Source organism: Alternaria triticimaculans, assembly GCF_023758025.1.
Source record: "Alternaria triticimaculans strain BMP 0046 chromosome Unknown scaffold_1, whole genome shotgun sequence".
Classification (NCBI taxonomy): domain Eukaryota; kingdom Fungi; phylum Ascomycota; class Dothideomycetes; order Pleosporales; family Pleosporaceae; genus Alternaria; species Alternaria triticimaculans.
Window position 1 is genome coordinate 277,347 of NW_026055958.1, and position 20,099 is coordinate 297,445.

The 20,099-nt window shown below is 52.8% G+C and overlaps 9 protein-coding genes across 9 annotated transcripts; 5 read left to right on the forward strand and 4 right to left on the reverse strand.

The window, feature by feature from the left end:
- On the forward strand, positions 1-1,916 carry J4E78_000086 (uncharacterized protein; the record flags this gene model as incomplete). The annotated part of the gene is made up of 5 exons (XM_049360752.1): positions 1-977; positions 1,031-1,121; positions 1,172-1,261; positions 1,311-1,402; positions 1,451-1,916. 5 exons carry the CDS (start codon positions 1-3, stop codon positions 1,914-1,916), a joined length of 1,716 nt encoding a protein of 571 aa, XP_049226035.1.
- Positions 1,917-3,238: 1,322 nt separating this feature from the next.
- Positions 3,239-6,220, reverse strand: RPN1 (proteasome regulatory particle base subunit; the record flags this gene model as incomplete). The annotated part of the gene is made up of 6 exons (XM_049360753.1): positions 3,239-3,259; positions 3,315-5,274; positions 5,324-5,673; positions 5,725-5,889; positions 5,950-6,014; positions 6,082-6,220. 6 exons carry the CDS (start codon positions 6,218-6,220, stop codon positions 3,239-3,241), a joined length of 2,700 nt encoding a protein of 899 aa, XP_049226036.1.
- Positions 6,221-6,564: 344 nt separating this feature from the next.
- Positions 6,565-7,943, forward strand: J4E78_000088 (uncharacterized protein; the record flags this gene model as incomplete). Its single annotated transcript, XM_049360754.1, has 2 exons — positions 6,565-6,627; positions 6,690-7,943. The coding sequence occupies 2 exons, from the start codon at positions 6,565-6,567 to the stop codon at positions 7,941-7,943; spliced, it is 1,317 nt and encodes a 438-aa protein (XP_049226037.1).
- Positions 7,944-8,998: 1,055 nt separating this feature from the next.
- On the forward strand, positions 8,999-9,712 carry J4E78_000089 (uncharacterized protein; the record flags this gene model as incomplete). The annotated part of the gene is made up of 1 exon (XM_049360755.1): positions 8,999-9,712. One exon carries the CDS (start codon positions 8,999-9,001, stop codon positions 9,710-9,712), a length of 714 nt encoding a protein of 237 aa, XP_049226038.1.
- A 1,395-nt stretch (positions 9,713-11,107) lies between these two features.
- On the reverse strand, positions 11,108-11,935 carry J4E78_000090 (uncharacterized protein; the record flags this gene model as incomplete). Its single annotated transcript, XM_049360756.1, has 1 exon — positions 11,108-11,935. The coding sequence occupies one exon, from the start codon at positions 11,933-11,935 to the stop codon at positions 11,108-11,110; it is 828 nt and encodes a 275-aa protein (XP_049226039.1).
- A 257-nt stretch (positions 11,936-12,192) lies between these two features.
- Positions 12,193-12,929, reverse strand: J4E78_000091 (uncharacterized protein; the record flags this gene model as incomplete). Its single annotated transcript, XM_049360757.1, has 2 exons — positions 12,193-12,565; positions 12,892-12,929. The coding sequence occupies 2 exons, from the start codon at positions 12,927-12,929 to the stop codon at positions 12,193-12,195; spliced, it is 411 nt and encodes a 136-aa protein (XP_049226040.1).
- A 258-nt stretch (positions 12,930-13,187) lies between these two features.
- J4E78_000092 (uncharacterized protein) lies at positions 13,188-14,307 on the forward strand (the record flags this gene model as incomplete). Its single annotated transcript, XM_049360758.1, has 2 exons — positions 13,188-14,168; positions 14,218-14,307. The coding sequence occupies 2 exons, from the start codon at positions 13,188-13,190 to the stop codon at positions 14,305-14,307; spliced, it is 1,071 nt and encodes a 356-aa protein (XP_049226041.1).
- Positions 14,308-14,856: 549 nt separating this feature from the next.
- J4E78_000093 (uncharacterized protein) lies at positions 14,857-17,765 on the forward strand (the record flags this gene model as incomplete). The annotated part of the gene is made up of 6 exons (XM_049360759.1): positions 14,857-15,291; positions 15,357-15,462; positions 15,634-15,925; positions 16,064-16,491; positions 16,986-17,690; positions 17,752-17,765. 6 exons carry the CDS (start codon positions 14,857-14,859, stop codon positions 17,763-17,765), a joined length of 1,980 nt encoding a protein of 659 aa, XP_049226042.1.
- A 244-nt stretch (positions 17,766-18,009) lies between these two features.
- J4E78_000094 (uncharacterized protein) lies at positions 18,010-19,194 on the reverse strand (the record flags this gene model as incomplete). Its single annotated transcript, XM_049360760.1, has 1 exon — positions 18,010-19,194. The coding sequence occupies one exon, from the start codon at positions 19,192-19,194 to the stop codon at positions 18,010-18,012; it is 1,185 nt and encodes a 394-aa protein (XP_049226043.1).
- Between the last annotated feature and the right edge of the window lie 905 nt (positions 19,195-20,099).

A 20,099-nucleotide genomic window follows, 5' to 3' on the forward strand; every position in this document is an offset into this window, starting at 1 on the left:
ATGGCTACCAACGGTCGTCAGCAAAACTACGCGGCCCCCAACGCGGGCTACAAGGGACAACACATGCTCAACAACTACAACCAGCACGGCCAAGGTCATGGGTCCGCCCAATACCTCCCCCGAGGTCTGCCCATGTCCCCCCACGGTGATAATGGTATGCAAGGTCTGACGGGCAATATGGCAGCTCTCAACATGCACGCCTCGTATGGTTCGTCCGCTACCTCCAAGTCTGCGAGCTCCGCTCTGTCAGGTGGCTCCTCCGACTACGGCAACATCCCTCTCTCCAACGGTCAAGGACTTTGGGTTCCCAACCAGCAGGTCCTTGGATCTATGTACCAGATGATGCCTGGTGCCCAGCAACAGACTGCCATGGCGGCTTCCCCAAACATGTACAACCACACCGGTGCATACGTCCAGCAGGCAGCTTACCAATATGGCCAAGCTGTCATCGACAACAACGCTATGCCACCAGCATGGGCTGCTCGCATGTCCTCTTCCGAGATGCCATCTCTCATGACGCCACGCCGGGACTCCATCTCCTCCAACGAGAACGACAACCCAGGCACGCCTTACGGCAGTGGTGGTATGTACCATCGTTACGGCAACAACACCGCCATCATGGACCGTTCGCCAAACGCCCTCTACTCCAGCAGTGCTACCCCTTCGCCTTCCCAGTTGGCCCATCCCTACCAGGTCATTGCGCCCATCCCGAAGCAGCAAACCATGCCCACGTTGCCTCCCAATCTACTGGCGTTAGTGCACCAGGAGCCCCCCATTCCCCGGGCTATCCCCGCTCCTAGCTCCCCGCACAAGCCACTCGACCGTAGCCTGGAGAACAAGACTGGCGAGACCAACGTTTACATTAGAGGTCTGCTTCCCGAGACCACAGATGAGATGCTTCACCTGTGGGGCAAGCGTTTTGGAGACATCCAGAGCTCAAAGTCCATCATCGACCTGAAGACCAACCTGTGCAAGGGGTAAGCGCTTCACTACCCATCACAACGTTTCAATTACTAACTATGCTTCGCAGTTTCGGCTTCATCAAGTACCACAACTTCGAAGACGCTGAAGACTGCATCCGTGGCTTCCACTACCTCGGATATGAGGTCAGCTTTGCTCGGGTACGTTGCAGCCACTCTGATGCACGATGGCCTGTACTGACTCTTCCCAGGAATCCTTCTACTCAAAGCTCAAGAAGTTCGCCGACGAGTGCAACACCAATCTTTACGTATCCAACATTCCAAAGAACATGAACGAGCATGTATGATACTTCGCCTCAACCCTGGTGACAAGTCACTTACAACATACAGGAACTCGCCTCCATCTTCGCGCCTCACAAGGTCTGCTCGAGCAGGATCCTTCGTGACTCTTCTGGTACTGGTCGGGGTGTCGGCTTCGCTCGGTAAGTCATCGTGGTGTTGCCATTTTGATCGTTGCTGACCATCTCTAGCTTCGAGTCCCGCGACATCTGCGACGAGGTCATCAAGGAGTTCAACAACACCCCTGTATCCAAGCCCGGCGGCGAAGAGCATCTCATCCAGATCCGCTTTTCCGATACTCACGAGCAGAAGATGCTCAAGCAGCAGACCGCAGCTGGCCGTGTCTTCCGTGCTGCGGAGTACGAGGTCGGTGTTGCTCAGGCTAGGGCGCTAGGCACGCCTGACCGATACCTCTCCGTCTCCCCGATACCTGCGGGCCACGCCAACGAGTTCGAGATGTTCATGCGCGGCCAGCGCCAGCCATGGTCACCGCCAGTGCCATCCACCCTCGGCCCTGCCCGCTCATACTACATGCCGCAGGGTGGACCCATCAAGAGCGAGGACGGCGTTTCTGAGAGCGGCCTTGACGTCAAGACCAACCCCGCCACTCCCGTCAAAGCTGATGACAAGTCTACTTCACCCAGCCGCAACGACTAAGCGTGTACCGCCCTTTCCACGTCGACCTTCGATCTACTCGTCGTGCACGCACTATTCTTCATGATCGCTTCTTCAACATCCTCCAGCCACATCTTCTTGGAGACTTCTTTTGGCACCGATCATATACTTTACGAAGGCCGCACTATATCAACACGCTACAGCACGATACTCTTGTCGTTCTTTCCTGCCGCTCGCTCTGACCTTCATGTCTTTGGGCCCTAATACTTTGTTCTTGGCGCCAACATCCTGAACATATCCTTCCCATCGACACTCCAGTCTCGCGTTTTCCTTTCGATCGATATATTTGGGCGGCTTCTTTCACATTTTAGAAGTATCTGTTAGCATCTGGGCAAGCCAGCGAACCAAAAGGATCTTAGTGGGTTATTCAATGTATCTCTTTCTCATCGATGGCAAGGGCAGGTTTCAGCAGTGGTGGCTAGGTCTATGGTCGGATTTGTCGTAGTTTCGATAGTTCGTCGTATAATAGATCTTCTTCCGGCTCATATTCATGTTCGTGTCTACTTCTCTGCTGTTCATGCAATGCTTGCCTCTCAACCCGGCCGTCTTGGTACGTCTTCAAAGTAAAGAAGGTAACGAGGCTGACCTTGCGCTACACCCTGTTTAATCGCCCAATCGATCGAAGAGGGCTGCGACAGAGCACCTAGTCCAGTGGTAAGACGTCCGCGCAAGATCTTGACAGGCTTCCTAGTACTTGACCGTACTGCTTTGTGGAAGATTTCCCATCGCTGCATCTGGGTGCTGTGTCTGCAGCAGGCTAGGCACCTTGATTGCGGAAGACGTGTGTTCGATCCACACGGTGCTTGTAGATTTTGATCTTCTTTTTAGACTCGCGGCTATGCGATGAAGTAGGAGAGATAAGTATAGGAGCGTGTCATGAGATTCGGATCAGTGTACAGGATGAAATGCAATAGCGTGAGAACGGCAATAGTAGTAGTAATGATCGTGGCCACGCGGTGATGGCCGTAGAACGGGGATAGTCAAACATCTTGAGTCTAACTTTGTGCCTAGTTAAAGGTAGGAGGATAGATAGTACGTGCGTTCCGACTCCATCACTACTGCATACATTCATCCGGAGTGGCTGGAACGAGACTTTGTATGAATGATTTCATTTCAGTTCATTGCTCTTGCACATCTATATATACAACGGTGTACCCCTTGGACTCCTTGTCCTATCAGAACAAGGGTTGAGGCAGTGACCGTAATGCTATTAGAATGCCAAAATCCTTGGTGCAGGCCCTCCCTATGCTCTGCGGGGTGTCACTGACGACGCTTCTTTCTTTCCACCTTTTTACTGCAATCGTTCAGTCCTCCCACTCTGGGTTCTGCATGTAATGTTAGTACGGCACCCTCGAAGTCATGTATATTGGAATATCATACCTTTCGCAAGATGACCACACCCTCCAACACATTGGTCAGGCTGAGATACTTCTCGTCTTCCAGCTCCGCCCGCTCACCATGCGCCAGCAACACCGGCGTGCTCTGTGTTTGCCATCCAGTAATGGTCTTCGGCCGACCGGCTTGGCCAACAATGTCTACTGCTTGACCAACACGGACGTTGACTGTCAGCGGCTTGAGGTCCTCATCGAGTGTAATGAGGAAGCGCGGCGATATGGCGGTAGCGAGGTAGTAGAGTAGGTAGTGTGAGTCTCCAGCCACAAATGACTTGGCGTCGATGAGAGACACAAGTACGGTGAGAAGACCCGACGCTGCCACACGGGACAAGACCTGACGGTCAGTGTGAAATGGGTTGAAAGACAGCGTGCCCTTGCCTGCGTGCAGCAGACCTTGAGCTATGCGAACCATGAAAAGAGCGTTGGGATCACGGTGGTAGTAGCTAGCCAATTGCCGGAGAAGTTGTGCAAGACGGGCGTTGTTGGTACCAGCACCGCAAAGGCCCATGGCGAAGATGGCGTTGATGGCGACATCGTTGTCGTTGTCGTGAGAGTAACGAGAAAGAGTGTCGTAAACCTTCATCTGAGGGTTGCTAGGGCTGATGAGCCCTAGAGCGAGCGGCACAGCCTTGCGGATGTTAGCCTCGCCGTAGTGCATCAGGTGGCCGAGAGTGCGGAGGATCATCTCTTGGCCGACGTCCTCGCCCATGGCGACTAATGATAGACCGATAACAGCGTAAGACTGAAGTAGCTCATCACCCTTCTTCTCCTCGTTCTCATCCTCGATGTGCTCGTTGCAGATGTGGAGCAACTGTTGGATCTTCAGGACAGCACCGGTACCTGCCCATGCGCATACCTCGGTGAGCACAGAGGCAGACTTGGCCATGGGGTGATCAAGCGCCTTCAAGGTCTCCAGAATGACATCGACTTCTTCTTGCTGACCGAAGAAGAGTAGCGCAAGACCAAGAGCCATGAATCGGGTCCACTTGTCCTTGAGCTGCTTCGTTCGGTCTTCGTCCAAGAGCGTGTTCATCAGGGCATCAGTGACATCTCCGTTGGCCGAACCAACAAAGATCATACCAAGCGACAGCGCTGCCATGGCAGAGAGCTGCATGTCGAGGCTTGTGTCGCTGACAATCGGCAGCAGAACGTCCAAAAGGTCTTCCTTATTAGACCCGGCGTAAGCAAGACCGAGACCCATGATGGAAGCCAAACGGATGTTCTTGTTCTTGGAATTGATGTTGTCCTCATCACCCAAGAGAGCCATGGCAGGGTCTGAGTCCATGCGCACGCCCGAATTGAAGATACCGGTAGCAAGCATAGCGCCGGCCTTGACCATGTCATCTTCGACGTGTGTGAAGGGATCGACCTTATCGAGACCCTCTTCTACGTCCCAGAGCATGAGCATACCCAGAGACGCTGTTGTTGACAGCATGCCCTCCTCCTTGGTCTTCCACACCCAGCTCTGCTTTGTGTTCTCGTTAAGCATGAGCTTATCATTGGCGTAACCGGCATTGACAAAGGCGTTGACGAAGGCGGAAGCAAGGTTGTGTCTGGCGGAATCGGTATTGGTGAGACCGGCCGTCCTGCTGCTCTCCAGATGTGTCTTGTAGATGTCGTCAGGGGTCTTGGGGTCGAGAATGTTAAGCTCCTTGCCCAGCGCCTTAAAGTGGTCGGGTAGCCGTGTGTTGTTGATGCACTCCTGGAGCTCGGCATCGTCGTCTTCGGAGACGTCGAGCCATATCCGTTGTCGGCCACATAGGTAGGCCATTTGTCTCCGGATCGACTTGTCCTTGGTGGCGTTGAAAGCTTCAATAATGAGATCGGTCTCGTGTAATCGTATCGCGATGACGATTGCCTGTGTGTACTGCTTGTATTTGGCGTAGATTCGGTACGTGGTACGGAGGAACTTGTCGTTGTCTGGGTAGGTGAGTAGGGGCACGTTGCTGCGCGTGTTAGTGTCGGTGCTGCAGGCAAAATGGGGGCATATCCTACCTGACCATGTATAGAGCCACCCTCGAGTATGTGTTCTCGTCAATGTACTGCTCAATCTGATCAATCATCTCCAGCTCAGACAGGATATCAACGGCATCAGCCTCTGCGTTGTGCTTGAGGAAGAAGGGGACGAGGTTCGAGGCGAGGTCGGTGACGTCGTCGGTGGACTTCTCGTCGTTCAGGCGGTTCTGGTATTCTGTGCCAATCTCAAGCGCAAGGTGGCGCATGTACTCATGGCCCCATGAGCCGAGATCTGTGGAGGGGGCCTCGAGGCGGTATTTGAGGCAGTCTAGGCGGTCCTCATCGGAATACGTCATTCCCAGAACAGACATCATGTCGGCGAGCGAGCGCTGTGTTCGTTAGCATGGTGGCGTGCATAGAGTGTGGGCGTGTCTGCGCACCTTGTTCTCGCCTGCTGGCCATGATGCGTAGGCCTTCTCTAGATTCTCGTAGTGTGGTCGGAGGAACTTGAGCGGCTTCGGCACGGCTGTCATGGAGCTCGTCGATGTCTTGATGAATTCCTTGATCTGTTCGAGGGCGGGCTTGTAGAGGCTGGTGTCGGAACCCTAGTAAACACAAGAGGTCAGCGCATGTTGCGGGGACCAGCCATCGTCGCAGCAGCTTACCAGTATCCGCTCAGCCAGCATGTCAAGGTCGCTCTTCAGCTGTTGGTCTTCCTCGCTGAGCTCCTCTGTGGTTTGTCATCAGTGCAAGTCCATGACGATAGCCATCGGCGCCGTGCCGGGGACCAGACATACCGCCAGTTGTCGCAACACCGCCCTTCTTGTCCTCAAGATCTGGCTTTGCGTCCTTGCTCTTGTCCGCGTCATTGCTCACGGGCGCCTTGCCCTTGCCCTTGTCGGCGGCCGTGGGCTTCTTCTCGTCGTCCTTCGCCATGTTGATGATGTGTAGCTAGGGCAAGCGGCGAAGTGTGTCTATGTGTCGGGATGAAGCGGCGTCGATAGCGACGGTGGAAGGAGATTCGGGGTGCTGGGAGATGTAGATGCGGCGCTCAAATGGGTCGGAAGAGCGAGAGGCAAGTCGAGTGGGGAGTGGTAATAGGTTGATGTCGATGAGGCAGCTCTTGCTTCGCGTACCACTTCCGCCGCGCTAGGGCCAAGCCCCGTCCGCCGATGATGAGCGCCCGCTCCCTCAGAACCTCCCGCCAAAAAATATTGTTGCCGCATACAACCCCGAAAACCACCACCACACGACGCCGATAGGCCACCCAGGCAACTACCATGAAGCTCAACGTCAAGAATATTCGGTACCTGTCCGCCGATGATTGGCGTGTTCTCACTGCGGTATGCGCCCGCCCGCAGGCTTTCCGAACGTAGTGGGGGACTAACGCTGATGAAGATGATAGACAGAGATGGGCAGCCGCAACCATGAAATCGTGCCAACCCCCCTGATTGCTCAGATCGCCGCCATCCGCTCAGGCGACGGCGTCCACCGTTGCATCTCCAACCTCGCCAAGATCGGCCTCATCGCCAAAGTCCGCAACGCAAAGTACGACGGCTACCGACTCACGTATGGCGGTCTCGACTACCTCGCCCTCCACACACACCAAAAGGCCTCGACCGTCTACTCAGTCGGCAACCAGATCGGCATAGGCAAAGAGTCGGATATCATAGTCTGCGCAGATGAGACGGGCAGGCAACTGGTGCTCAAAATCCACCGTCTGGGTCGCATTTCTTTCCGTACCGTCAAGGCGAACCGCGACTACCTGCGGAATCGCCAGGGTGGTTCATGGATGTACATGTCGCGCCTCGCTGCTCTGAAAGAGTTCGAATTCATGAAGGCCCTACGAGCAGAGGGATTCCCTGTACCCGAGCCCATTGGTCAGAACAGACACACCGTCGTCATGAGCCTCATCGATGCCTTCCCTATGCGTCAAATCTCAAAGGTCGGTAACCCACAGGAGCTCTACGGGGAGCTGCTCGCCATTATCGTTCGCCTCGCGCAGCACGGTCTCATTCATGGTGACTTCAACGAGTTCAACATTCTAGTTGAAGAGAGAACAGAAAAAGACGGCAGTTTGTCACTGGTGCCAACCCTCATCGATTTCCCGCAAATGGTCTCCATCGATCATGCCAATGCCGAATACTACTTTGACCGCGATGTGGCTTGCATAAAGCGCTTCTTCGATCGCCGTTTTGGCTTCACGAGCGACGAGCCGGGTCCTTTTTTCAAGGATGCCACAAAGAAGCTCGTCAAGCGGTTAGATGTTGAAGTTCAAGCTTCCGGCTTCAGCAAAAAGATGGCCAAGGAACTAGAATTGTACATGAAAGAGCATGGTATCGATGGCGACGCTGGAGATGTCGCCGCCGGCGCAGAGGCTGACGACGACGATGAGGGTGACGAGGCAGGCGATGATGACGAAGTTGAAGATGAAGAAGACGGTGGCGTTTCTCTTGAAGGTGGTCCGGTAGGCGACGATGTGTCTGCTCCTAGCGACACGATTGCAGATGGACAGTCGACATTAGCTGCACAGATGACTATACTGGAGATAAGGGACAACGACCCGCTACCAGATCTCAAGGATATCAAGCCGCCGCCACCCTCGGAACCCACCATGACCACCAAGGCCGCTAAGAAGAAAGCCGGCTGGTCTATATAGGCCTGCCAGCTACATCATCTTCTGTTCCTTTGTTTCAGCGATACCCAGATCCTTGTCTCCTCCCGGCACTCGTTTCATTTGAAAGCCTAAAATATACAATACATTCCATTTCAGCAGATCAAGAGCACTATGTAGTCACCTGACCCCTCTGCATCAAGATTCCGCTGTGGCAGGCTCGTCTAAACCACCTTTCTCCTAAGAATCTTTCTCTCCTCTATCCACGTCCACAATATCTTTTTCCTGAACACCTATATCCTCCTTGGCCTCATCCAACCCATCGTCGCTCCAGATATCAACCTCGTCTTCATCACCAGCCGCTATATCCGTGCATTTCGGAGGCACAACCTCTCTCTTAGACTGAGACCGTATCATACGCCCAACAAAGCGTAAATCCGGTTCCACAAACCCTTTGCGTACGAGCAGAGACCGTATATCTGCTGCAAGGAGATCACCATTTGCAACCTCATGATCGATCAGAACGTTACCATCATCAAGCTCCCGTATACATGAAGTGCTGATACACGCTGGAAGCGTGCTACCTTCTGTGACGCGGCCAAGCCAATTGTGACGCTTCCTTAGGACGTCTGCTATCAAAGGGTTGTCTGTGGTGAAGACGACGGTTCTTCGGGGTGGGTGGATGAGGTATTGTATTTTGTGTGAATGGCGGTTATTCATTTTGGCTGGATGTATGAGGTTGCCGAAGAGTGAGACTTGTGCAAGTGGGTGGGAAAACGCGAGTACGTGTTAGAGATTCCATGCAGTCTCTGTGCGTTCACGTTCGGGGTTGGTGACTTCAATGCACAGTGTACTTTCACTCGTATAGTTGATCTGCGCCCGATGGTATTGGAAAGACGCAAAAGGTCACATATAAGTGCGTGAATGCTCCGAGTGCGTAATGAGAGAGAGCTTTCACGATTTGGGCATTCAATCGGTGAAGAGTAACAATTTCCTCTACCTCTCGTTGACCACCGTAGCACTTTAAACCTCAGTCCCCATCTAACTCCCCTCTATCCATACTCCGCTACCAAAGCAAAACCCAACGAACAACAGCAACCATGGTCCTCATCCTCAAAATCCCACCCTACTACCGCTCCACCTCCTACGTCCTCCACTACAACCGCCACCCCACCACAACAGCCCAATACATCCTCCTCACCCCCGCCTCCTCAGCTACCCTCACAACGCGCAACGCCGCCATTGCAAAAGACTGTGCGGCATGGGGCTGGCGCCTCTACAACACCGACCGCTCGCTGCCCAAGATGGAGAAGTGGTTTGCCAAATATGAAAAACTTGCTAGGAAGAATACGTGGGACGACGATATTTGGGTCATTTGGCAGAGGGAAACTGGGCTGAGGATTAACGGGGAGGATGAGAAGAAGAAGGCTGAGGCGGAGGCGGTTGCTGAGAAAAGTAGGCTGGAATCTGTTTTGAACAGCGCGAAGAAAGCGCACTGGCGGGTTTGGGGTAAGGATACGTGGGTTGGAAGTGATGAGCTGAGGCTGAGGATTGAGCACGGTCCTAGGGAGGAGAAGAGGATGAGGAAGTGGGCTGAAGAGCAGATGAGGGAGATGCCGGGGCTGCTTGATCCTTTTTCGGATGTTCATGAGGTTATAGGAGAAGATGATGAAGATGAGGACAAGGAACGTCTGTCGGGAGAGCTGAGAGGCGGTGGTGCTGACGGTGCTGATGCGAAGGCGACTACGGGTGGAGAGACTGATGGGATGACTGCGGTAGTGCTTCCGAGGCATGCTTGGTTATCTCGGGGCTGAGCTTTGCCCAAGAATGCTGGGTGATAGGCAACGCCGTGATAATGTTATATCGCAATACCCCTTCCATCCACCCCCGTCTCAACACCTCACCCCCCAGCTTTCTCCCCATCCGCCCTCCTATCTCTCTCCTCCTTCCCACTCTCCTCCCCCCTCACCCTCTTCATCTCCTCCACTCCCTTCGTCAAATCCCTATGCACAACTCTAACCTCCCAACTATCATCCTCACTCCACTTCACTTTGCCCAATTGCTCCGCAAAAGCCACGCTTCTGTGATGTCCGCTCCCACATAGACACCCCACTCGTACTATCGCTACTTCCTCTTCCCTACTAGCTCTTACATCCTTGATTTCCATGAGCCGTTTGATATCCTCCTCGGCGCGGGCCACTGTGTCACTGAAAGACTCGCGCTGCATGAGCTCGTCTTGTAGCGTCGAGTCGAGCCCCGTGCATGTCTTTCGTATTTGGCGGGATGGGTTCTCTGTTACGCGGCAGTCGTATTCTAAGTCTGGTTTAGGAGATGGTGGTGTGAAGCGGTCGTAGGAAGTTATCTCGAGGATTGGTCGTTGTCTTTTTTGGGTTTGAGAGGGAGATAGATTTTGATTGGTTTCTTTGGCCGCGGATAGTTCGTCTTCGGTGGGTGGAACGAGTCGTGTGTTTTTTACTTTTGAGGCGATGTCTGATAGTATGGCCATGTTGTTGATGATGGGTTGACTGGAGATGGGAGCGACACTCAAATTGCGGTTGAAGTCGTTGGCGAAAGATGTTTAGATAAAACGGTTCTTGTTTCGACGATTGCATATATGGTTATAAGAGAAAATGTCCTATGCCGCAGGCTTCGCGCCCTGTTTTGGTGACGCTCGTTTAGGTAAGAGGTCGCGTGCTTGCTGCGGACAGGCTCAGGGTCTTCTGAAAACTCCTGCTCCATTGGCGCAGGCATATGACGTTGAGCGCTGTGGATCCACGGGCAGACCCGCGAGTGCCGTGCAAGGTGCGTCATCGCCAGACACAGCCGCATCAGGTATCGCGATGATTCGCTAACACTTATACAGGCCTATTCTGTCTGTTGGTCTGTCTGCAGCCACGCTAAGTGATTGCTGTTCTATCTAGCTGAGCGTCTGTTTGAGAGACGAATTGGACGGTTACTGCACATAGTGAACAATTGCCGCATCGACCACATCGTCATTTTACATCAAAAAGGGCTGGGTAATCATCAGACATGAAAATGCAGTGTGTAGACGTTTGAATTCGTATGTGCAAGACATGCCCAGGTGTTGATCACAACACACTCCGTCGACATCTTGCTCGCCCAGCTTCATCTCCTATGCAACCTCTTTTTCCAATGAACTCACACGCCCAAGATCATTTGTATGCAACGCACGTTGCTTCCTGGGCCGGTCATTCGCGAGATCCTTCACCGACTGCACTCCTGCCACGTCGTAAACCGGGTGGTGTAGTCGTTGATCCATGCGCGCGCTTCCTTCCTGGCCCGGGCTTAACCCAGTTGTGTCCAATAACTTCCTCGTCGAGAGATCTTCCTGCCGACTGCGGCGCATAACTTGAGGGACCTTTTTCGGCGGCTTTGTAGCCTTCTTCCTTGCCTGAAGGAGTCGGATGGAGTTGCTCGTCGGACAAGGGACCTTCCGCAGTGCGTTGGACATGGCCTGCTACGAAGCCGGGGGCGGACTGAGTTTCGGCATGAGACATCGGCGGATGCTGTACAGCAGTCGAAAAATGTAACTTCAGTCGTCGAACACATGACTCGAACGTTGGCTTGCCGTCGGGGGCGGACTGAGCTTCGTCATGAGCCGTCAGTGGATTCCGTACGGTAGTAGGAGCGTGTGAGTTTACTCGTCGAACAAATGACTCGAATGATGGCTTGTTGTCGGGTGGCGTTTGGCCTTGTGACGGAACGACCTCGTCTTGATAGTACAGACCATCTGTTTTGTTGAAGAGAGCACCCGGAGGTGCCAGTTCGGAGATACCCGCCCGCCAGTTTATGATGGTAGAAAGCGAAACGACTGTGATTCTGCACGCCACGGCAGATGGCGTAGTAACATAGCGATACTTCACTATCCTTCCCGGTGAATCTACCCGGTACTCGCGGTAGAAGGCCTCCATAGGTATCTCAATGGAAATGGGGTCGTAGGGGATGAAGTTGATAGACGGCCTTGGTGGTATCTGCTGACTGGACAGATACTCCGATGGGTCGCAAAGTGAGGGCATTTTCGGATTGGCGCAACAGTACGCTGTTGCGTTTTGTGATAAAAAGGGAACTGTAAATGGATACCGCCTCCGTTGAGACTAAAGAATGTAAAAACAGTTTAATGTGGTCGTTAAGCGTGTTAGGTCACAAGCGCAAAAGGCTTGATGTTGATTATTTACTACTCGATTTAGCAAGGCCCAAAAACAAGAAGGTGAGAACGTACCAGACATGGCAATCGGTGATGAAGGCTGTGACTGCCATATAGACCCACCAGCTATCAGAGTGCACCTTCCTCCCGGTCTTTGATCTCGGGCAACACACTCTTATCGATGTCATGCTCCGCCAGATGTTCGACTGCGGCTTCAGTTGACAGTGGTTTGCCCTCCTTCAGTGGGTCAAGTCCTTTGTTCAGCTTGATCCGCCGCTCGAGCTCCTCGATCCAGTAGGCTTCAAGTTGGCCGCGACGCCTTTCGGACAGGAACTGCGCATCCTCGTCTTGCCGGAACGCCTTGCAGAATGCATCGCAGAAGGGTCGTGATTCGCATTCCCACTCGAAGATCTTGGAACAGTCCATGTAGATCCTCGGATCGTTGGTGATGTAGGGTTGCAGGACTCCAGGCACATAGATGATGTACGGCATCGTAACTTTCCTAGGAGCAGTATTGGTTGTTGTAGTTAGTAGGTGTAGCTTTGCCAGTGAGATACCTTGCGGCCTTTTGATTGCTAAAAGGTAACCGTAGACGAATGTAATCAATTGTTTGCTAAAGTGAAAGTATTATCAGTGAGAACACCGAAGATCGGAAACTATGTGTTGGCGTTGAGTGAGTCTGGCTCTTCAAGTAATGTACAGTCACAGCGGAGGGTGAGTTTGGTCAACGTATCGTAACATAGCGGGCATGGTCATCGTTACGGGTGAGTGGCATCCGACTATTGCAGATTCCGTTGCAAACAGAGCATTACACCAAACGCTTCATACCAAAGCAGTGAAGGCGATTGCGGATGGATCCTTGCCATGGTGTTGAAGTGGGTAAAAGCAGTCGTCTGGCAGTTCCTAGATTCCAGAGCAGCAGGGTATGAGATGAATACAATGAGACTCATGCAGTAGTGTAAAGTCATGGCAAGAGTGATTTGGCGCGTCGAAGGGTGAACGCCTGGGGAGGGATGACGAGCTAGCCCCCCAATCTTGGCGAATGACTCAATCGCGAAGCACCCCTCCAAAATGTTGCAGGCCAAAAAGTTGACGGGAACGACACGCTGCAACCAACCGCCAAGATGAGCACCGAATCAGGAGTCAAGACACAGTCGACGTTCGACATTGTAGCGACATACCGCCGCATCCTCAAAGATGACCCGGAACTCACCATGCCCGTCGCGGCCATCGAGGCGCTCGTAGAAGCCATCGCGCAGAGCTCCGTCTCGACCGTCGCAGAGACACTCGACCTGCTCGAACGCCACACGGCCGCCCTCAAGGCCTCCATCGCGAACCCAATCTCCCTCTCCGCCGGCACAGATCTCTTCCAGCGCTACCTCATCACGACGCTCAACCGCCCGGCGAGCCTGAACCTCGGCCCCGACGACGACTTCCGCGCGATACGCAACCACCTGCTCTCCAACGGCAAGCTGTTCGTGGACCGTGCGAAACAGAGCAGGGAGAAGATCGCGAGTTTCGGCAAGCACTTCATCCGTGACGGCGGCACGGTGCTCACAAATGGAGGATCGCGAGTAGTGGGTGCGCTACTGCGAACGGCCGCCGAGTCGAGCACTCTCCGGTTCAAGGTCATATACGTCTTGCCCTCGTCAAGCTCGTCAGATGCGAAAGAGGGCCTCCAGACTGTCGCCGACCTCCGAGAGCACAATGTACCAGTCGCCACAATTCCAGATTCGGCCGTCGCCTACTCACTGGGTAAAGTCGATATGGTCATTGTCGGAGCTGAAGGCGTCGTCGAGAACGGTGGCATCATATCGCGCATGGGCACGTACCAGTTGGGCGTACTGGCTAAGAGCAAAGGAAAGCCCTTCTACGTGGTCGCCGAGAGCCACAAGTTCGTTAGGCTATATCCACTCAGCCAGTTCGATCTGCCCATCGAGCAGAAGGTACTCGACTTCAAGGTCGCAGAAGAACACAAGGCGGAACACAAGCCCAAGAGCGACGAAGAGCAACGGAATGTCTTTGACGAAGCCATCGCAGACATGACTGCGAAGCAGAGATCGACCGTCGTTCCGCTCGACGCTCATGACGCTGTCGACTTTACGGTACGCTCTGCTTACTTCAATTATGACCCCATCCGCTAACCTGAACCAGCCACCCGACCTGATCTCCGGCATCATCACCGAGTCTGGCGTTCTCACTCCGTCTGCCGTGTCAGAGGAGCTGATCAAGATATGGTTTTGAGCCCTCCCTGAGCATCAACTCCTCACCCTACACCAAATACACAAACTTCATCGCGACTCATACAACGAGCATACACGCGTTTGATGGTTGCTCACATCCGTGATAGGAACTATGTGGAAAGCGAATCTGTGACTCTGCAACCTTCACGCCTTCGCCGTAATCGGCGCATCACGTCCTGAGACTGCGAACCGCGCGTTACAGGATACCGTACCTCAAAACTTTGCTTCAGAGCGTCTAGAAGCTGGCTCTATCGCATAAGAGGATTGAACGGCCAACGATAACGACGTTCCATGGAATGGTGTTGCGCCGACGATAACAGCATATGATACCCAATAGACATATTCAATACCAACATGTCTTCGCCCTGTTGAACATTCAAGGGTCGGAGTTTTTGGCAATGACATATCTGGATTGTGAAAATACTGAGCGTGAAGTATGGGAAAAATATTGACATCAGTAGCCAGTTACCTCGACGATGAATGCACCCGACAGCGTACAAAGCCTCATGACATCTGCTAATTTCTCAACGCCACACGACGCTTGTAGAAGATGCCATATCTAGTCCAGCCACCCGCGCAATCCATCGAAGCTTGCGACCCGCTGTTCACCTACGTGCTTGACGACCCTGTCCCCTCCGAAATACGTATACTCAAGGGTCTTAAGGAACTGGGCTGGGAAGTCTCCGTGCATTTCCACGATGATGCGGTTTATCTAAATGCCACGAAAGAGATCGGAAAGGCGATAAAAACGATACGACGCAGGACGCAGATGATACATGGGGATATGGTTGGGGACAGTCCCAGGTTGACTCTCGAGGAAATGTGGCAGAGGGAGATGACCAGCAAGTCGGAACAAGAACTCTACACTAACAAAGAGAAGGAGGAAGTCAACGATGCAGCAAGCATGATGTCGCGGATGACGGAACAAAGAGCTTGGGTGCGTTGGGCTGATGAGGAGGCTGGGTTGGAGCCGGAGAGCCCTAACGTAAGCGATCCTCTGATATAGAAATATCAGGAAGACCAAAATATGCAACTGATGAACCCAGACAGGTAGTGCAAGCCACCGATAAACAGTCCTACCTGTCGCACGCTCTGAGTTTAGAAGACTACGAGGACTCAGTCATCGACGTTCACGAATGGCCTGCTGGCAGCCCCAGTACGAACATACATACTTACAACGCATCTCGTTTTATTGAAGAAGATGAACCCGACTGGCATACATTTGTACCACGTCACTCTACCCAACGCGCTGCGCATCAGCCTGCAGGTCAGGCACCCTCATCATCCTCTATGTCTTCTACAACCTCTCCTTCTTCAGAAACCCCAGTCGGGCTTATGGGTATGTCCGGATACTGGTGTCCGCCCGTTTTTCATGCCCGGTCGCAAAAGAACTCTCGATCTCAATCCATCGCACCAAGCACTGTGCTTCCATCACGAGACTCGAAAGAGACTCGGAAGCTCAAGAAGAAGGTTATCCGCCGTGACTCAGAACCCTCGTTGGGAAAGTATCTGCCACTTGGGTTTGTCAGGCCCCTGTCTTGGGTGAAAGGAAAGCGAAGCGCGAATGAAGGGGCCAGTACAGATGCAACCGCACCAGATGAGCAACAAACCACCGCTCGGTCAGAGAGGTCCTTTAGCCCTTATCAACGCACCACCCCCACACAATCTGTTCCGAACATTCACCTGCAAGAGTATTCCTCAACTTTCCTTCAACCCGAACCACGTAACATATCACCCACCTTTTCTACTACCTCCAGTCTTATCTTCCCTGGCTGTGAGATAACCCCAGAAGCCTACTTTCAGCGCACGAACCGACCCCGGAAGAATCTACAGCCGCGCCAGCTTACACCACCACCAGGACTAGAGAACGATCCCTACATGTGGCAAGTGTGGGACCGCGGCCGTAAAAGGCAGCAAGATAAGACTGATCGTGTGCTGGGCAAAGACAGCATACATAGATCAGATAGTGGCAATGCTAGTTGGTATGATGGGTTCCAGAAGATGATGAAGGAGAAGGAAGCAAAGGTGGCCAAGGAAGAGAAGAAGGCCGAGAAGAAGGCGAGGAAGCAGAGGGAGAAAGAGGAGAAGGAAGAGCGGATACGCAAGGAGAATAGGGAGAAGGAAGAGCGGATACGCAGAGAGAATGAGGTGAGGGAGGCTTTGAGGAAAAAGGGTGATTTCGCAGGTGGGTACTTGCCACGGTATGCATGACAGCCTCTACTTACTTCCATGATGTAGGCATAATGAACACCTGGGCAGGTTAACGCTCGCGGGCGGTAGGAGAATGTAGTCGCGATGGTGGTTACTGACTCATGAGGTCTTGATCGAGACCACGGAGGATTGCAACACCTGAGACGATACTTTACAAGCCTTCGCATCTACGAAGGCTTCTTCATTTGTTCTGTCTCATGTATATGTGGATATTCAATGTACAAGACTTATTCCAAGAGCAAAGTCCAGTCAACAAAACAGTTTCATCTAACAAGCTCGTAAGAAGTTAGTGCCGTTGTTGCCTTGAACCTAAATGATCCTTCGAATATACCCAGGCAAGTATAAATTTGCGCATGCCGCCAATTTCCCAGTTAACTGTTTTTCCAACATAAGCACCACATATGTAACCCCGCACCCTCCGTACCAACACTATCTCGTGTCCAAACGCAATGCTCCAGCAACCCAAAGACATCCTACGAGACCTGATCATAACAACGGACGGCCAAGCCGAGGAGCCGTACTCCTATCACGAATGGGGCTACACCATCTACCGCACATGCTACACGCCAGAATCTCAATCGCAATGGGAATCCCTAATCGAAGCCATCCAGCGAGGCGTCGAAAAATCCCTCCCTGAGTCGCAAAACGATGAGCCACCGACAACATCTCAACTCCTACGCTCCCTCCTACGTCTAGACTTCCGTTCCGATGCTTCTCTGTACGATGGTCTTACTATCGACCAGCTTCGCCAGACGTATGTCAATCCACCAGAAGATTCTGTGCCCTCACCGAACTTCTACAAAAGCGAGCGTGTCTTCCTTGTCGCTGACGCGGACGTTTTGATGGATCCTTGCTTTCTACCGGAAGAGAATGAGACAACGAACGTACCCGTTGACAACAACACAAGCGACGTTGCAACCACGCAGAGTGTGCAGAGATATCACTATCAACACCACGGCCACAGCAAGTCCTCTAGTACCAAGCGGCGATGGCTTAAGTGTGTCGAGGTGGACTACGTTGCTGCGGATCATCATCCAAGAAGAAGAGGTCAGGGCCCACGGCCGTATTTTGGCTGGTTCATGATGACGGCGGAAAGCGTGGTGGAGCTGTGGGAGGTGTTGCTTGATCAGGATGTCGAGGAGGTTAAACCTAGGTTGGTTGATGTGATGATTTGTAAGTGTATCATGTCCTATTTGTGTGTTGGTGGTGAGCAGGTATGCTAATGCTTGGACAGGGGGAGGGTATTGAGACTTGATGGAAAGCTGAGCGAATTATGGAAGGCGGTCTGTTACATTGCGGCTGTGTTGGATCCTACGCCGTTAATGTTGATATATTTAGGTTGCTGGTAGGTATGGGAATTATCGGAGGGAAGAATGAGGAGAGAATGTATTCTTCATATAGCCAGCTGTCGAACATAACTACGTCCACACGATTCAGTGTAGTCTCTTTGCTACATGAGGTCATATCTGGGCTGATCTACGTATGTAAACCTTCAGGAGCAATACTTTGCGCCTTCACCAGGCTTAACGATACCCATATCGATAAAAGCCGAGTAGTTCCAATAGTCTCCTTGTACCCCCTCGCCAGCAACAGGCACATTCCCAAAGAATTTCGCAGTCCAGTAAGCGCTACCCCTAGTATACTTTGCAAAGGCGTACAGCCCGGTGTTCAAGTTCTTCTGACGATTTGCAAATTTGTTGTCCGCCACCGTCTCAATCGACCATTCACCGATGAACACAGGAAACTTGCCATCTCCTGCCGATGCCTTGGCATCTGAGCAGATGTCTGCGCTCACGGTATCAGAGTCTGTTGGGCGGCCAGCGAAATAGTAGTTGTGTACGTCGAAAACAAGGTTGGTGGACGCTGGGAACTTGGGAGACCAGAACGCTTCACCTCTGAAGCTGCCTTGGAACATTACGGGTATGTTCTTGTTCACGGCTGCTGTTTTGGTAATAGCCGCGTCAATGTACCTCTGTACCCATGCGACACCGTTGTCTGTCAACGCGGCTGGTGTGCCGAAGGTTGTGATGTCGCGATTGTCCACGGGTTCGTTGATCGGCTCTAAAGTGTATGATTGTGGAGTTCCAGAGGATTGAATGAAAGCCAGTGCAGCGTCGACAGCGCGTAGGGAATAGTCGAGGTTTGTGGCGTTATTGAACCAACCGAAGCGGCCTTCGCCTTCACCAAAGCCCATACCGTTCACTCCACCTGGAAGCGAGTGAATATCGAGGATGATGTGCATGCCGTACTTTGCGATTGCGTAAGATGCGATATTCTTGAAGAACCGAGTTTGGCCGCCGCTGTAGAAGTTACTGCCAGGAACCTTGACCCATGCAGCGTAGGTTGTGGGGATCCTCAAGACGTTCACACCGGCAGTGGCCAGCTTGTCGATATCGGCGGGTGTGATGAACGTAGCATAGCGACGCTCTAGTACAGGGCCACATTGCGATCCCAGTTTGGCACAGCAGGTCCACTCATCAGTCGTGGTACCGCAGTTCTGCGACCACCAGGCTGGGTCAATAACGGCTTCTTGGGCAAGCCATCCACCAAGGTTGATGCCGTTGGCTTTGAAGGTCTTCCAGTTGAGATAGGTGGGTTCCTGGCGCCCTGTTGGACTGCCGGTGGTGAAAGATGAGAAAGAGAGGAGGAATGCGATGATGGTGTTGAAGGCAATCATGGTTGATGTCGTGGTGTCTGCGTTCCTGGCTGAGGATCGACTCTGTTAAGCATGTTGTTACTGGTCTTTATAGCTCATCAGTACACCCATTGTTGACCTCTCTGTCCAGCACAATATGCACCACGACCTCGGGTCATGGCGACGTTGGAAGTCGAGAGTAAGATGTGGAGCCGGTCGACCTAGCTACCTAAGGTTAAGAGCCAAGATGATAATATAATCAGGCCTGGCGAGCCTCAAGCCCCTTCAAGACCTAGAGCCGTTGATGGCTGTACAACTGATGAGGTGTTTACCCCAGATTCCACCCCGGACTTGACCCCAGACTTGGCGCCATCTTGTGGATGCATGATAGTGCGTTAGGTCTTCTAGAAGAATTAACCCGAGCTGCGAATACTTGGTCAGTCACTATCCGTATGGGTCGCATTGTCCCGAGCAACCTGATCTCCACGTCGGGTGGTGTGAACGCTACGTGGCCCACATCCCGAGGTGAGTGTCGGCTTCGTTCGGTTTGCGTGTCAAGGGGATGCCTCCGTCTTTGATGATGACACGAATGACAGCAAGATATCGTCTTGCTGTGCGATGACACGCACGTAGACGACAGTTGGTTTAGGGAGGCAATGACGCGACGGCCATTCGTCGTCACCTAATTAGTCCTGCGCTCGCGGCGCCCGAGAGAAACGAGAATGCTCATGATAGTACCATTGTATCGCAAGTGCTCTGCCAGCGCTGTAGGTTGTGATGTCAGGGAGTTGACGGACTAAAGTTCGTCCATAATGACGAGACGAGTGTCTTGGTGAGCCGTCCGTGCGTTCCAAGGTTGTCTGGGTCGCTCAACCGGCCAGCAGCCTCTAACCCTTCACATTCTCACCCTCTTTGTTATATTGATGCTGATGGCTTATATATCATTT